Genomic DNA, 17,217 nt, shown 5'->3' on the forward strand with positions numbered 1-17,217 from the left:
AATGAGATACTCTGCCAGTTAATGTGGAAAACACGATGAATAAATATTGAGTCAGGTCTACCCCCAACACTTGGGCATTATCCACTTACTGACGACACGGTCTCTACAAAACAATGTCTCCAAGATGCATGAAGTGAGCCCTGTGGCAGTGATGGGGTCTACCACTGTCAAGGGGTTCTCTGTGCAGGGTTGGAGTGGTGTCATACACTCAGGACCAGGCCATGGACACCAGTGCATGGTTTCTGTGCCTTACCCACCTGTTCACGTAACCCCGATGACCGAGGAATGCAGACAAACATCGGACAAATTATATAAACAGACTGAAACTTGAGTGTTCATTTTTAGGGCCCGTTTAATCAAAGTGACGGAGATTCAATTAACCTCATCTCTGGATCCTCCCTTCCTCTCCCGCGGCAGAATCCTCAGAGGATTCTTGTCCTTCCTGAAGCCGATTCCAAACTAATGACGAATACACGCCCCAGGGTTGGGTGTGCTTAAAAGGGAGGCCAAAACAGTGGGAAATACAAACAAAACACTCAGAGGAGACACTGAAGGAAAGAGCTTGTGATTCTGGTCGGCAGTGTGTACAAGTGCCTGAAGGGGTCACGTTCTGGAGCCGCGTCACAATTCAGAGGGTGGTCACTGTCTATAGTCCTCATGGTCAGCACTGTGCCGTTCAACACCAACCCCAGGCAAGTTTATACAAGACCACGTTTGGCCAAGTTCCCATTTCCAAATCCCATTGGAACATCCGCCTTCCCATGATGCATTGTGCCATTGCTTCAGTTTTCTTGCAAACGGAAAATATTCCGCATACAACAGCTTCAACAAACACTCGATTCAGAGTGCCAAGTGTGTCATTATCCAAGCACGACCTCTCAGCACAGTCGACTGCAGAAGGCAGTGCAGCGAGCTGTTGTTTTAATGAGCTTCTGCAACCAAGCTTGGAAATGAGGCCAGAGCAGAGCAAGCAGGCTGTGTCGTTTTGAGAGAGCAGTTTGTTCACCCAGAGATTTGACCGGATAGCGGAGGAGTCGCAGCTCCTTCCTCTCGGAATTTCTCCAATGATTCCTTTCAAAGCTGTCGCTGCTTTTCACTGGTTTGCTGAATGTATTCCAACGGGTGATGGGTAAGCGGAAGTGGTGCCAGCTGGATATCCCAGGATTCCCGGGCATTCCCAGCTGGTGTATTCCGGCTCTCCCCTTCTCAGGGTGCACTGGAGTGCATCTTCTCCAGGCAGCTCTCCCAGAAGCTGACCAGACGGTTGTCCTTGTTGGAGCAGAAGTCGCTAAAGTCCTTCAGCAGCCGATCGGCGAATTTCTCATCGCCAGTGGCACTGGATCGCCAGGTTTTGGTGAGCATGGTGTTGTAGGCCCAGTTGTAGCCGATTCTCTCCTCACCGAAGAGGCTCTGGGTGCTGGAGCTAGTGGAGTTCCTTCGCCGTCTCTGTTGGCCGCTTGGGAACTTGCGTTTCGAGTACGGCAACTGAAGGAAGACTGTACCTGGGACAAGCAGAGAAACCCAGTGAGAAGGCATGAACAGGCTGGCTGTGCCGACCGCGACATCGCCACGCCAGGGAGAAATTACTGCCTACACCTTCACCCTGACACAGTGAACAAATCTCTACTACAGCTTTCTTTGGGAATTTGTAACATTATGAGCCCTCAAGCTCTGCCCCCATTTTCTCTCAAACAGCAGACGTGAGTCATAGAGACGTGCAGCATGGAAACAGACCCTTCGGTCCTATCGTCCAACTGACCAGATATCTCAACCCAATCTAGTGCCATTCGCCAGCGCTTGGCCCATGTCCCTCCAAACCCTTCCTATTCATAGGCCCATCCCTTGCCTTTTAAATGTTGCAATTGTACCAGCCTCCACCACTTCCTCTGGCAGCTCATTCAATACACGTACCATCCTCTGTGTGAAAAGGTTGCCCCTTAGGTCTCTTTTATATCTTTCCCCTCTCACCCTAAACCTATGCCCTTTAGTTCTGGACTCCCCGACCCCAGGGAAAAGACTTTGCCTATTTATCTTATCCATGCCTATTTGTCTTGGACAAAACCAAACCTGTGGCAGAGAGAAAAGTTTTAAAACAAAGGTAAATGCAAGCAGAAATCCTGGTCACTCTGGCAACCAGACTATTCCAATGTACAGAGACACACAGGAGAGAAACAGACCTTTCGGACCAACTCTTCCATGCCGACCAGATATCCCAACCTAATCTAATCCAATTTGCCAGCGCTTGGCCCATATCCCTCTAAACCCTTCCTATTCACATACCCATCCAGATGCCTTTTAAGTGTTGCAGCCTCCACCACTTCCTCTGGCAGCTCATTCCATACACGTACCATCCTCTGTGTGAAAAGGTTGCCCCTTAGGTCTCTTTTATATCTTTCCCCTCTCACCCTATACCTATGCCCTCTAGTTCTGGACTCCCCGACCCCAGGGAAAAGACTTTGCCTATTTATCTTATCCATGCACCTCATGATTTTATAAACGTCTATAAGGTCACCCCTTAGCCTCCGATGCTCCAGGGAAAACAGCCCCAGCCTGTTCAGCCTCTCCCTATAACTCAAACCCTCCAACCCTGGCAACATCCTTGTAAATCTTTTCTGAACCCTTTCAAGTTTCACAACATCTTTCCGATAGGAAGGAGACCAGAATTGCACACAATATTCCAACAGTGGCCTAACCAATGTCCTGTACAGCCGCAACATGACCTCCCAACTCCTGTACTCGATACTATGACCAATAAAGGAAAGCATACCAAACGCCGCCTTCACTATCCTATCTACCTGCGACTCCACTTTCAAGGAGCTTGAGCGGACACATTGTTGATTCAGATCTTGGTAGCCTCAGAGTGAAGGGATGACCGTTTAGAATGGGGCTGAGGAGGAACTTTCTTTAGTCTGAGGGTGGCGTATCTGTGGGACTCCCTGCTACGGAAGCCTAAGGAGGCCTCGTCACTGAGCGTATTGAAGGCCGAGATAGACAGGTTCTTGATCACTAAGGGGGGTCAATGGCTCCAGGGAGAAGGCAGGACAGTAGGGTTGAGAAACACATCAGCCATGATCAAATGGCAGAGCAGACTTGATGGGCCGAATGGCCTAATCTGCACCACCGTCTTATGGTTTCAGACAGGGGACAATTTCGTAGTTTACAGATGACTCAAAGTGAGGGAGAATGACAAACTGTGAAGAGGACAGTTAGAGAACCTCAAAAGGACATTGAAATGTTGATGGAGTATTCCAGGTGAGGTCCAATGGAGAGAGGTGATCCCTTTTGGTGCAACGTTGATGGAGAGGAGTACAAAATGAAGAGTACAATGTTAAATGGTGTGCAGGAGCAGGGAAGCCATGTGCATACCTCACAGGACAGACCGAGAAAGCAGTTAATAAAGTATACAGTATTCAAGGCTTCATTAATGGGGACAGCAGGGAGGTGACAATGAACTTATAGAAGATGCTGGTTAGCACTCAGTTGCAGTACTGCACATGGCTCTGCGTGCCCCATTACAGGAAAGAAGGTAATCTTTCTCTTTAAATAATCATCCAGTGTGTAGGGTTTCAACACAGAACTGTGGGGAAGACAGTGCAAGCGCGAAGGGCTGATTGGCCTCTCCCTGCACCGTAATAATTTCAGCGCTACGTCAGGGACAGTGGGATCAATGCTCTCAGCTGGAGACAAAGAAAGGAGAGTATAACCGGGAGGAGAAACAAACAGAGGATTACGAAAAAAAAATGTTACTTTTGATGGAATAAAGCTCTTCAATTCTGCAAATACCCAATGGAGAACAGTAAATACTGAGAGGATGCAGCTTGTGTATGTGAGTGACAGGAGGAGAGCCTCGAGACGGGCAAGAGAACAGACTGTGATGGAATTGGACTTGAAGTGGGATTTGTTCTGTCCTGGCTTTCTTGAACAGAGGGTGGGAAAATGGTGCTTTCGATGTCTGCTCCACGCAAAGCAAAACAACAACTTTGCGGTTTTTAAAAAAGATTCGACCAAAGAAAAGCATGATTGGGTGGAGTCAGGCTCACACAGAGCCAGGGCTTTAGTCTTGCTTTCAGTGGTGAAGTTGGGGTTTTTGGAATTGAAGCTGCTAGATACAGTTGTCTCGCTCTGCTGTTGCAAAAAGCTTCAGCTCTCTCTCTGCTGCTAGATTTGTCAGTGTTTCTTCTCCTGGACTGGAGACAGCAAGTGAAGGAAATCTGTTTTGCTGAATTTGCCTCTGCCAAGATTGTGTTTATGGGATGCTACTCTATTGGAACAGGTGATAAGCAGCAGTTAAATGAGATGTTATTTTGTTAAGTGTCCCGATAGAGGTAAAGTTATGCTAACTCTTCTTTTTTGTGTGCTTGTATTTTAACTGTGGTGTCAGAATAAAGTGGGCTTTGCTTAAAGCCTAGTAGTTTGACCAATCGAATCACATCTGGAATACAGCTCCTTACTCTTGCCTTTAAATAAATGATAGACCATAAGATACAGGAGCAGAAATTAGGTCATTCGGCCCATCGAGCCTGCTCCACCATTCAATCCTGGGTGATAAGTTTTTCAACCTCATTCTCCTACTTTCTCCCCGTAACCCTCGATTCCCTTGGCAATCAAGAACCTATCTATCTCAGTCTTAACTATATTCAATGACCTGACCCCCATAGCCCTCTGTGGCAATGAATTCCATAGATTCACCATTCTCGGGCTGAAGAAGTTTCTCCTTATCTCAATTGTTCTTTACTCTAAAGCTGTGCCCTCAGGTCCTAGTCTCTCCTAGTCAATGGAAACATCTTCCCAACATCCACTCTGTCCAGGCCATTCAGTATTCTGTATGTTTCAGTTAGATCCCTCCTCATCCATCGAGTATAAACCCAGAGTCCTCAAACATTCCTCATATCTTAAGCTTTTCGTTCCTAGGACCATCTCATGAACCTCCTCTGAACATGCTCCAGGGCCAACACACCCTTCCTGAGATATGGGGCCCAAAGCTGTGCACAATATTCCAAATGTGGACCAGAGCCTTATAGAGCCTCACAAGTACATCCCTGCTTTTATATTCAAGTCCTCTCAAACTAAATGCCATCATTGCATTTGCCTTCCTAACTACTGGCTCAACCTGCAAGTTTCCCTTGAGAGAATATTGGGCTACAACTCCCAAGTCTCTTTGCACTTCAGACTTCTGAATTTTCTCCTAATTTAGAAAATAATCCATGTGTCTATTCTTCCTACCAAAGTGCATCTGCCACTTCTTTGCCCACTCTCCGAACCTGTCCAAATCCTTCTGCAGCCTCCCTGCATCCTCAATGTTACCTGTCCCTCCACCGATATTTTGTATCATCTGCAAACTCAGCCAGAATGCCCTCAGTTCCTTCATCTAGAGTCTAGGCTACTTCCTTGACATTTTTTGTGGGGGTTTGGTCTGATCTGTAACGATATTCCCTGGTGAACTGGACCCTTACAGAGTCACTCTGAGAGCCACGTGAAGATACCAAGCTTGGACCCCACAGCTGTGACTCACCTGTGACATGAATATACTGCGGCTTGTTCTCTGCAGGGAAGTTAAAGGCTGAGGCAGTGTACTTGTCTTGGACAAAACCAAACCTGTGGCAGAGAGAGAAGTTTTAAAACAAAGGTAAATGCAAGCAGAAATCCTGGTCACTCTGGCAGCCAGACTATTCCAATGTACAGAGACACACAGGACAGAAACAGACCTTTTGGACCAACTCTTCCATGCCGACCAGATATCCCAACCTAATCTAATCCGATTTGCCAGCGCTTGGCCCATATCCCTCTAAACCCTTCCTATTCACATACCCATCCAGATGCCTTTTAAATGTTGCAATTGTACCAGCCTCCACCACTTCCTCTGGCAGCTCATTCCATACACGTACCACCCTCTGTGTGAAAAAGTTGCCCCTTAGGTCTCTTTTATATCTTTCCCCTCTCACCCTAAACCTATGCCCTTTAGTTCTGGACTCCCCGACCCCAGGGAAAAGACTTTGCCTATTTATCTTATCCATGTCCCTCATGATTTTATAAACCTCTATTAGGTCACCCCTCAACCTCCAACACTCCAGGGAAAACAGCCCCAGCCTGTTCAGCCTCTCCCTGTAGCTCAAATCCTCCAACCCTGGCAACATCCTTGTCAATCTTTTCTGAACCCTTTCAAGTTACATAACGACTTTCCTATTGCGGGGAAACCAGAATTGCACGCAATATTCCAACAGTGGCCTAACCAATGTCCTGTACACCCACAACATGACCTCCCAACTCCTGTACTCAATACTCTGACCAATAAAGGAAAGCATACCAAACACCACCTTCACTATCCTATCTACCTGCGACTCCACTTTCAAGGAGCTATGAACCTGCACTCAAAGGTCTCTTTGTTCAGGAATAGTCTCTAGGACCCTACTATGAAGTGTACAAGTCCTGCTCTGATTTGCCTTTCCAAAATGTAACACCTCCCATTTATCTAAATTAAACTCCATCTACCACTCCACAGCCCATCTGATCAGGGTCCTGTTATACTCTGACATAACATTCTTTGCTGTCCACTACGCAACCAATTTTGGTGCCGTCTGCAAACTTACCAACAATTGGCTCCTGAATTCACGGATGGGGGGGGGTGTGGTCAGAGAGGTGACCGTAACCCATAGCAGCAGAAGTGCGCAATCTCGCCAACCTGTCATTAGCTGATCTGATAATCCTGGACTCTACTTTCCTGCCTTGTCCCATAATCCTCAAATTCTCTCAATGATTAAAAATATGTCTTTCTCAGACTTCAGTATTGATCTAATGTCAACAGCTCTCTGTGGAATAGTATTCAATGGGTGCACTACTCTTACAGGGAAAAAAGACTTATTTCTGTCTTAAATGGGTGACTGTTTACTCTGAGACTATGCCCTCTAATGCTGGCTCTCCCACAAAAGGAAACATTCAATTTTCCCTTATTATTATTTAAGTTGCACAGACCTCTGAAAGGCTTATGTTCACTTTGGCTTCTCACTTTCATTTTATACATTTAAACAGTACCTTATTATTCGCTTTTATATTACTTGCTATTTTACCTTCATTAGTCAGTTTTCTCCCTCTTCTTCATTTTTGTCATTATTTTGGCTTTTAAAACATCCCCAATTGTCTGGTTTACCACTAAAATATATCGCATCATATTATGTTCTTTCCATTTTATCCAAGTCTCAACTTCCTTGGTTAACCCCGGCCAGTTTACCCCTTCCAGAATCTTTCTTCCTTATCTGAGCGTACCTTTGTTTGAAGTTATGAACTATATTCTCAAATGTTTATCATTGTTTATTCACTGTCCTTTTTAAAAAAAAAAGCTGACCTCCTTTCCCAGTCCACCCCAGCCCTCATCACTTGACAATCGGCCTGATTGAAGTTTACCACAGTTGTCTGTGACCCACGGTTGTCACTCTCAAACTGAAAGATAAATTCTGCAATGTTGCGGTCACTGCTTCCTGGAGGATGATTTCCTCTGAAATAATTCATTGAACCTGCCTCATTACACATTGCCCGGCCCACAACAGCACAGTTGGATTCACTATTCAAGGAAATGGTCTTGAATACGCCCACACACAAATAAATTCTTCCTTGTGGCTTTCTCTGCCAACTTAAGTTTTCTCAACTCGAAGATTAAAGTCACCCAGGATTAATGAATTGACTTATTTTTTATATTCCTTCATTACCGACTGACTTATTAACTGCCAATATTTCCAACTGTGTCCCTCTGCAGCTGCACTTATGACCCTGTTATACCCATTTGACTGGAATGGGTTTGTACCCCAGTACTGGGAGCTCTGGGTTCTGTTGCCTGGGCCCTGGTGGAGAGAATATCCCTCATTAACCTCTCCTTGAAATCTATGTCAACAATCCTGTGGCTCAAGTGGAATGCAATATGAATGTACCTCGCTTAAAGGCACAGATGAGAGGAGAAGTTGCTGTTAATGTTGAAAACCAAGCTTGGCTTCTCCCCAGATGCAAGCCTGAAGCTGCTTGCTGAGAACAGAGAACAGAAATTCCTGACGAAGGGCTTTTGCCCAAAACGTCGATTTTCCTGCTCCTCGGATGCTGCCTGACCTGCTGTGCTTTTCCAGCACCACTCTGATCTCGACTCTAATCTCCCGCATCTGCAGTAGCCACTTCTGCCGAACAGAGTCTTGCCGATCGAGTGGAGGTCACAGCAATGCTAATGTTCTAAACACTAGCTACAAACCCCAGGGTCTCCAGCCTCTCAGTCACGTAATCATGGTTCAAAACCTAGCTACGCTTCACCTGAAAAAAAAATACTTTCAAAGACGGGATTTCTATTATGCAGCTGGGGGCGTTCTAGTCTGGGTTTTATCTGTTCATAGAATGTGAGTGTATCTGGCTAGGCCCAGCATTTATTGCCCACCCCTAATTGCCCGGGGGGGAGGGGGGGGGGTGGAGGGGGGGCAGTTTAGAGTCAATCCCATTGCTGTGGGTCTGGAGTAACGTTCAGGCCATACCAGGTAAGGTCAGCAGTTTCTTTCCCTAAAGGTTACCGATGAAGTAGATGAGTTTTGATAATAGTTATAGGATTGCCATTAAGACAGCCCTTCGTTATCACATTCAGATTTCACCTTCAGCCATGGCAGGATTTGAAAGCATGTTTCTAGACATCAGTCTGGGGGTCTGGATTACCACTGCCCTCCCGTTGCCATGTCCACACTTGAGAGTTTGGTATCAAGGCCCAGCGATCAACAAGAAGTCGTTGAAGTACCTTTTATCGCATATTGATACCAAACATATACTAAAATAGAAGTTGCTGGAAAAGCTCAGCAAATCTGTGAAGAGAAATCAGAGTTAATGTTTCGGGTCTGGCGGAAGGGTCACTAGTTAGTTGCATTTTTTAAAAAAAAAACCTAGTCTCTTAATTCTATCATCCTTTCAGCTTCTATCTACCTAGCGCTGACCACACTGTGCCATTTGTCCCCAGTGAAGCAGTTCCGTGGCGTCGTCGCAAGATTGGCCCAGGGTCCTAATACCCTTAACCCAACAGCCAAGCCTGAAAAACAGAAAGCTGTTCCTCGGCTAGACATTTACCGCGCACATTACAATGAAGTAAAAATGCTGTGATCCTGACTTCTTGGAAGTTAAATATTGCCCAGTTAATAAGCATGCCCTTTAAATGTATATTCTGCCCATGCCAATGGCATCAGCTTGGCCCTGAGCAGATATTCACTCAGGGAAATGCAGCATTGGGCAGCAGGAGGAACAACTCGCATTTGAGTGAAATGCTGAGAAATGTGTTGATGCAATAAAGGCCTCACATCGAAATTGTGGAATATGACAAGCTCAGGTACCCTCAGGGGGTGAGAGTGTGGTACTGCCGGTTCACCTTCAGGCCGAGCACCTCAGGCGAGCCGGTGGACGTGATCGACTTGGGTTTCCAGAAGGCCTTTGACAAGGTACTGCACAGGAGGCTGCTAAATAAGCAGAGTCCATGCTGTTAGGCACAAGGTACTGGCGTGGGTAGAGGATTGGCTGACTGGCAGAGAGTAGAGATAAAGGGATTTTTTTTAGGATGACAAGTGGGAGTTCTGCAGGGGTCAGTGTTGGGCCCACAGCTATTCACAGTAGGAGTGATCTGGACAAAGGAACTGAGGACATAATTGCTATGTTTGCAGATAACAGAAAGATAGGTGAAGGGATATGTAGTGTTAAGGAGGTGGGGAGGCTGCAGAAAGACTTGGACAAGCTCGGAGAGTAGGCAGAGAATTGGCAGATGGAATACAATGTGGGAAAGTGTGTGAGGTAATGCACTTTGGTAGGAAGCATACGGGCATAGACTATTTTATAAATAGGACCAGGTTCTGGAAATCTGGATCTCAAAAGGGAGTTGGGGAGTCCTAGTTCAGGATCGTCTTAAGGATAACTGCAGGTTAGGTTGGTAGTTAAGACGACTGATGCATTTTGAGGGGGTGGGGGGGGGGGGGGAGAATACGTGAGCAGAGATGTCCTGCGTTTGGAATAGTGAGAGTAGTTTTGAGTCCCATATCTAAGGAAGGACGTGCCGGTGCTGGAGAGGGTCATAAGGAGATTTACAAGAACAATCTCAGGGATGAAGGGCTTGTCATATGAGGAGCAGTGGAAGACACTGGATCTGCACTTGATGGAGTTTAGAAAGATAATGGGGGATTTAATTGAAATGTACAGAATACTGAAAGGCCTGGATAGAGAGGACATGGGGAAGATGTTTCCACTCGTAGGAGAGACTAGGACCAGAGGGCACAGCCTCAGAGTGAAGGGACGACCCTTTAAAACTGGGATGAGGAGGAATTTCTTCAGCCAGTTGGCGGGGAATCTGATGGATAAGGAGAGGAAAGGTTAAGGGGAGAAGGCAGGAGAATGGAGTTGAGGAAAATATCAATCACAATGAAGTAGTGGAGCAGAGCAGCTGGGCCGAATGGCCTAATTCTGCTCCAATGTCCTACAGCGTTATGAAAGCCAAGACACATTCTGAACATAGAGGACAGTTCAGAGTCAACCACATTGCTATGGGTCAGGAGTCACATGCAGGCTGGACCAGGTTGTTCCTGGGTTTTTACAATAATCAACAATAATATCATGTCATTGGTCAATGATATCATTTGATGTTTAAATCCAGATTTTTAGCTTTTTTGAATTTATTTCAAATTTCACCATCTGATATAATGAGTTTCAAACCCAAGTTTCCAGAACGCTTTGTGTCTGGATTCCTTGACTTGTGATAATACCACTTGGCCATTTCCCCCTCTCTTTGTACAACAACCTGTTGAAATGGGCACTTCATAAATATGTCGATTAGTTTTATGCAGAAATCGATAGGTTGTGTCACATATGAAGGGCTTTTCTGTCCCAGTGCTGCTCACAGAAGTGTCCTGAAATACTGTACCTCACAAGAATGGCTTCTTGCAGAAGCTGCATCCGATCCCAGTAGGTCTCCGGCTCGAACCCTGAGGAAAATGCAAACATCAACACAGTGAAAATAAACAGAGTGTAAAGGCCAGTACTGATTCTTAACTGTGCTGGGAGTGGATCAACTGGTCATTACATCGAACCTTGGTATCAAACATCCCCACTAGCCTAAATGTATCCCATCCACCTCAATGTCCACAATGTGCCCAATCCATCCCACTGTCCCTCTGTCTTGTCTATCCCCCAAGGTATCACTTCCTTAATGTCTCCAAGATGTCCTGTTACACTTCTTTAGAACAAAACAACATGTTTTCTCTCCACAGATGCCGCCAGAGCTGCTGAGTTTCTCCAGTATTTGCTGTTTTTATTTGTTAATCTTATCTTAGTTGATAGGCTCAACGATTCTAAGAACTGAAAGGTGGCAAGGGCGCAGAATGTACTCTGGGTCCACCACCCCAGAGTGACTCTGCAGCAGCAATACTGATTGAGCTGGTCAGGTCCAAAAGGGACACAACTGCTCGACGGGGTCTGGGCCAGGTGGTGAGGGAACCAACAGCAACAGAATTGTAACCTCATGGCCCGGCGTATCCCTCACTCAACTATTACCATCAAGCCAGGGCGATCAACCCTGGTCCAACAGAGTGTGCCGGAGGGCTTGCCAGGAGCAGCACCAGGCATACCTGAAGATGAGGTGTCAACCTGGTGAAGCTACCAACCAGGACGACTTACATTCCAAACAACAGGAGCAGCAAGTGATAGACGGAGCTAAACGATCCCATAACCAACCAATCAGATCTGGGCGCTGCAGTGCTGCCACATCCAGTCACGATAGGTTGTGGACGATTACAAAACTCACTGGAGGAAGCTGCCCCACCAATATCTCCATCCTCAATGATGGAAGAGCCCAGCACATCGGGGCAAAAGGTAAGGCTGAAGCTTTCACAGTAATCTGCAGCCAGAAGGGCAGAGTGGATGACCCATCCCAGCTTCCTCCAGTGAGGCCTTGCGCCAATTCAATTCACTCCAGGTGATAGCAAGAAGTGGTTGGAGGCATTGGATACTAAAGACTATTGGCCCCGACAACATTCTGGCAGTGGTACTGAAGGCTGGTGCTCAGGAACATGCCGCTTCCCTAGCCAAGTTCTTCCAGTACAGTTACAACACACTGCCACCTACCTGGCAAAGTGGAGAGGAATCCAGTCCATAGCAGGACCTGTTCTATCAGCTGGGTGTGGCCGGGGGTGGGGGTGGGGGTGGGGGTGGGGGTGGGGGGGTGGGGGGTGAGGAGAGCAGCCAATCTGCTGGGGGGGAGCAGCCAGTCTGCTGGGAGTGAGCTGGGGGGAGCAGCCAGTCTGCTGGGTGTGAGCTGGGGGGAGCAACCAGTCTGCTGGGAATGAGCTGGGGGGAAAAAGGGAAAGCAGCCAGTCTGCTGGGAGTGAGCTGGGGGGTGCAGCCAGTCTGCTGAGTGAGAGCTGGGGGGGAGCAGCCAGTCTGTTGGGAATGAGTTGGGGGTTGCAGCCAGTCTGCTGGGAGTGTTCTGAGGAGTGTGAGCCTCACAAGAGGTAGGGGTGGGGACTAAACGTGAGGAGGTGCAGTGGTGTTGTTTGAGAGTTACTGAGTGATGGGCAAGATGTGAGGGGCTGTGAAGGAGTGAGGGAAAGATGCTACCAACAAAAACTTTCAACAAAGATAAAGCCGAACAGATGGGTTTTCTTTCATTGAACAGTCTGTCAGTTACTTTCAAAAGAAAACATTTGTTACTAACGTGTGCAGCTTTCTTAAGTCGATTTAAATAGCATGGTGTTTTGGAAATTAAAGTGTTACTTCAGTTGTAGCTTTAAATTGAATGAAGTGGTGGTGATGACCGAGGGTAGTGAATTCTTTTGTGTGAATGTAAAATACCCTGTATCCCAACACAAACACAGACGTAATGGCATTCCGTGACCAGAACTCATGGAATGAGATCTCCCTGCTATAGGTAAGGTGTTGTTCATTTGGATGGGTATATGAATAGGAAGGGTTTAGAGGGATGTGGGCCAGGTGCTGGCAAATGGGACTAGATTAGGTTAGGATATCTGACTGACATGTACGAGTTGGGCCGAAGGGTCTGTTTCTGTGCCGAATGACTCAAAGTGGTCAGTGAGAATGAAATCGTAGCTCCAGAGAATGCAAATTACACCCAGAAAATCAAAACATAGCCCTCAGAGAGAGCGCTCGAAAACAAAGTGAGTAGGGGGCACAGTGAGATTTCCAACTGTTAAGACTCCCATGAAACCTTCCTGACAGTTCAACTGTTTGATTCCTCCGAGTGTCCAGTGAGAGACGTACCATCAAAGATGTGCTCTGCGCCTTCCTTCACCAAGCAGCTGATAGTCAGGGGGATGAAAAGCTGAGTCCGCAGGGGGTCTCCGTACAGGTAACTGGGGAGAGCAAATGGACCTTCAAGCACAGGGACCAGGAGAAACCCACAGGAAGTGGCCTTTCTGTGCCAGCCTTGTACCTGAGTGAGTAAATTGGAAGAAGTGGTTAATCAGCCTGTGATTTAACCAGGCCAGGTACAACACCGACCTCATTTTCTGCCCTTCTGTGTTTTGTAGTTACAGCATACTCTTTATTAACCAGCAGCTATGGGACCAGGCGTGTGCCAGTTGATCAAATATTCTGGATAGCCAAGAGGGATGAATCATCATAGTAAACCGAGTAGGCAAAGCTTCAATATCCCTCAAAGAAATCTATGTAAAACTATCAATGCATCTCCTGAATCAATGTCAAACACAGAGAAAGTGATAGAAAAGTAATGACTGCAAATCACTGTTATATTTCATTCCCAGCATAAACACGTTGACATTGCAGTAGATCTCTATATTTGAATTTCTATAATTTGTGCTGGCTTATCCGGAGTGCTGGTTAATACAAAGTTTGCATTCAGTTGTCGAATGGCGAGTACCATCTCTGCCCACTTTGGCCATACCCTTTACTCGGACTGTTGTGCCTTTTGGCATTAGCTCACTGAGCCCAGCCAGGATCTATTTTGCCCACGGTGAACCGCGGAGTCCCTTACAGTGTGGAATCAGACCATTCGGCCCATTAAACCGACACACCGACCCTCCGAACAGCCAAGACCGAGTAAAAGGTCAAAGAAACCCGCCGCAGAAAATAAAGAACGGCAGCAGCAGAGCTCCAGGGTGTACGCGGCCATTCAATCAGATCGTGGCTGGGCTGTACCTGTCCTGTTCCACAACCCTTTAAACCCCAACAAAAACACAATCTCATCACTGAAACTTCAAACGAACCCTGGTCTCAATGACTGAGTAAGAGGGCAAAAGACAGCTGTACAAGGAATTTAATTTACATAACTGTGAGGTGTTGCATTTTGCAGAAGCAAATCAGAGCAGAACTTATACACTTAATGGTAAGGTCCTAGGGAGTGTTGCTGATCAAAGAGACCTTGGAGTGCAGGTTCGTAGCTCCTTGAAAGTGGAGTCGCAGGTAGATAGGATAGTGAAGAAGGCATTTGGTATGCTTTCCTTTATTGGTCAGAGTATTGAGTACAGGAGTTGGGAGGTCATGTTGCGGCTGTACAGGACATTGGTTAGGCCACTTCTGGAATATTGCATTCAATTCCAGTCTCCCTGTTATAGGAAGGATGTCGTTAAACTTGAAAGGATTCAGAAAAGATTTACAACATTGTTGCCAGGATTGGAGGGCTTGAGCTATAGGGAGAGGCTGAATAGGCTGGGGCTGTTTTCCCTGGAGCATCGGAGGTTTATAAAATCGAGTGCCATGGATAGAGTAAACACACAAGGTCCTTTCCCTGGCGTGGGGGAGTCCAGAACTAGAGGGCATAGGTTTAGGGTGAGAGGGGAAAGATATAAAAGGGACCTAAGGGGCAAATATTTCACACAGAGGGTGGTACGTGTATGGAATGAGCTGCCAGAGGAAGTGGTGGAGGCTGGTACAATTACAGCATTTAAAAGGCATCTGGATGGGTATATGAATAGGAAAGGTTTAGAGGGGTATGGGTTAAGTGCTGGCAAATGGGATTAGATTAGGTTGGGATATCTGGTCGGCAAGGATGGGTTGGACTGAAGGGTCTGTTTCCATGCTGTATAACTCTAAATGTAGAACCGATGAAACAAGATACAAGAATGGTTAGATATAGAGATTCTGATATACAGAGATATATCTATAGAGATATATAGATATACTGGTTGCTAGGTGACCAAAGTGAAAAGCCACCACACAAATTGCAAAATCTGAGAATTCCGTCTCCGGACTTGGCAGGTACTGATAGCCCATCTCTAGTTCCCTGGGGCTGGTGCTGAGTCACTTTCCCGAGCAGTGTCGAACAGTTGGCGAGGCTGACATTTGCTTCTGTCATCACAGTCACTCCAGCCAAAGTGGATTCTGACTAAAGGTACGAGACTGTGGTTTGAGAGTTTGAATTCAGTGAACACTGCTATAAAAGGTTAAGAGAATAAATCCTCACTGTGCTTAATGTAGATAAAATTAAGCAAAGCTAATGAAACCGACTGTCAGATGTTCATTTAGGTCATCATGGAACAATCTAGAGTCATTTTGAAAGGTACCCGATATTAACTTGCTAAATAACCCAGAACTTTATACGCATTTGACACAGCGTCAGCAGTGACGCATCAGTGACACCAAATCGCAACTTCAAGCGCATCAGCTGTTTGTGCTGACAGAGATCATCGACATTTTTAGCTGCATTCACTATTTAGTGACAAAAAAAAATTTGACAATGAGGTGGAAAAAAAAAGAAAAAGGGAGGGAATCAGGAATTGTGGAGAAGTGGAACGTGAGCATAGAGGGATAGAATGAGGAAATAGGTGTAAAGGTGACATGGAATGACAGAAAAAGGCAAAAAAGGACATGACGGGAAAAGGGCACCAGTGTGCGCCGGCCGCAAGTCTGGACAGAGCAGAGGTGGAAGGAACTGGGAGAAGGTGAGGATTTGTAAAAAAGAAACTGATTTAATGGTCATTTGCTTCACGGTTAACACCGTGTGTCTGGTAAGCAGTGACTCAGATTTCAAAAAGGCATGGCTTCATAATAAAAATAATATTTGTTCTTTCCTTCAAGTGCAATGAAAAGTGAGCAAATACTCTCTGCTTTATGATTTTAATTAAAAAATGCCACAGGATTAAAAAAAAAATGTACTGGTAAACATTCCTCATTTTGTGGTTCATTACTGTAACTCACCTTCTGGACTGCTAGCTTTTCTCCTTAGCCAGCTCAGGGTATATCAGAACCTTCTCTGAGAATTCACATATCCTGCCATACATACCACAGAGGGTGGGATCAGTTTGTTTATTAAGTCATAGAGGTCTAGCAGCTCATTCCATATTCACAATGACAATGAGGTGGGGAAAAAAAAAGAGGAAATCAGGAAATGGGGAAAAGTGAAATGTGAAAGGATTTGCCCCTCAGGTCTCTTTTAAATCTTTCCCTTCTGACCTGAAACTTATGCCCTCTAGTTTTGGCCTCTCCTATGCTGGAGAAAAGACTATGGCAATTCACTGTATCTCTGTCCCCTCATGACTTATAAACCTTTAAGGTCATCCCTCAGCCTCCTACACATCCAGGGACAAAAGTCACAGCCTTTCCTTATAACACAAACCTTCCAGTCTCAGTAACATCCCTTTAAATCTTTTTTGCGCCCAGTGCAGTTTAACAACATGCTTCCAATAGCTGGACGGTCTCCTGTTTTACCTATCCTCTTGGCTCAGATGTCTGATAGCTGTGGGCGGCACGGTGGCACAGTGGTTAGCACTGCTGCCTCACAGCGCCAGAGACCCGGGTTCAATTCCTGCCTCAGGCGACTGACTGTGTGGAGTTTGCACGTTCTCCCCGCGTCTGCGTGGGTTTCCTCCGGGTGCTCCGGTTTCCTCCCACACTCCAAAAATGTGCAGGTCAGGTGAATTGGCCATGCTAAATTGCCCGTAGTGTTAGGTAAGGGGTAGATGTAGATGTAGGGGCATGGGTGGGTTACGCTTTGGCAGGGCGGTGTGGACTTGTTGGGCCGAAGGGCCTGTTTCCACACTGTAAGTAATCTAATCTAATCTAATAGCTGCATCTCTCACTTCTGGTTGCAAGCCAAGAACAAACCCGACCGTGCGCTGGTTGGGAAGAGAGCTAAATCTCAACAACTAAAATATCATCCAGGAGACAGTGAGGATTGCAGAGGCTGGAGATCAGAGTCCAGAGTGTGACGCTGGGAAAGCAAGGCAGGTCAGATAGCAACCGAGGAGCAGGAGAATCAAC

At 46.3% G+C, this 17,217-nt stretch overlaps 1 protein-coding gene across 1 annotated transcript in view; it reads right to left on the reverse strand.

Annotated features, from left to right (window-relative positions):
• Window positions 1-334: 334 nt before the first annotated feature.
• Window positions 335-17,217, reverse strand: part of depdc5 (DEP domain containing 5, GATOR1 subcomplex subunit) — a 221,816-nt gene continuing 204,933 nt past the window's right edge. Inside the window, 4 exon segments of the mRNA XM_072587095.1 lie at window positions 335-1,502; window positions 5,513-5,595; window positions 10,910-10,970; window positions 13,261-13,432. Of these exon segments, the coding sequence (XP_072443196.1) occupies window positions 1,207-1,502; window positions 5,513-5,595; window positions 10,910-10,970; window positions 13,261-13,432 (612 nt within the window). The 3' untranslated portion in view covers window positions 335-1,206.

This window comes from Chiloscyllium punctatum, chromosome 17 (assembly GCF_047496795.1).
Source record: "Chiloscyllium punctatum isolate Juve2018m chromosome 17, sChiPun1.3, whole genome shotgun sequence".
Taxonomy (NCBI): domain Eukaryota; kingdom Metazoa; phylum Chordata; class Chondrichthyes; order Orectolobiformes; family Hemiscylliidae; genus Chiloscyllium; species Chiloscyllium punctatum.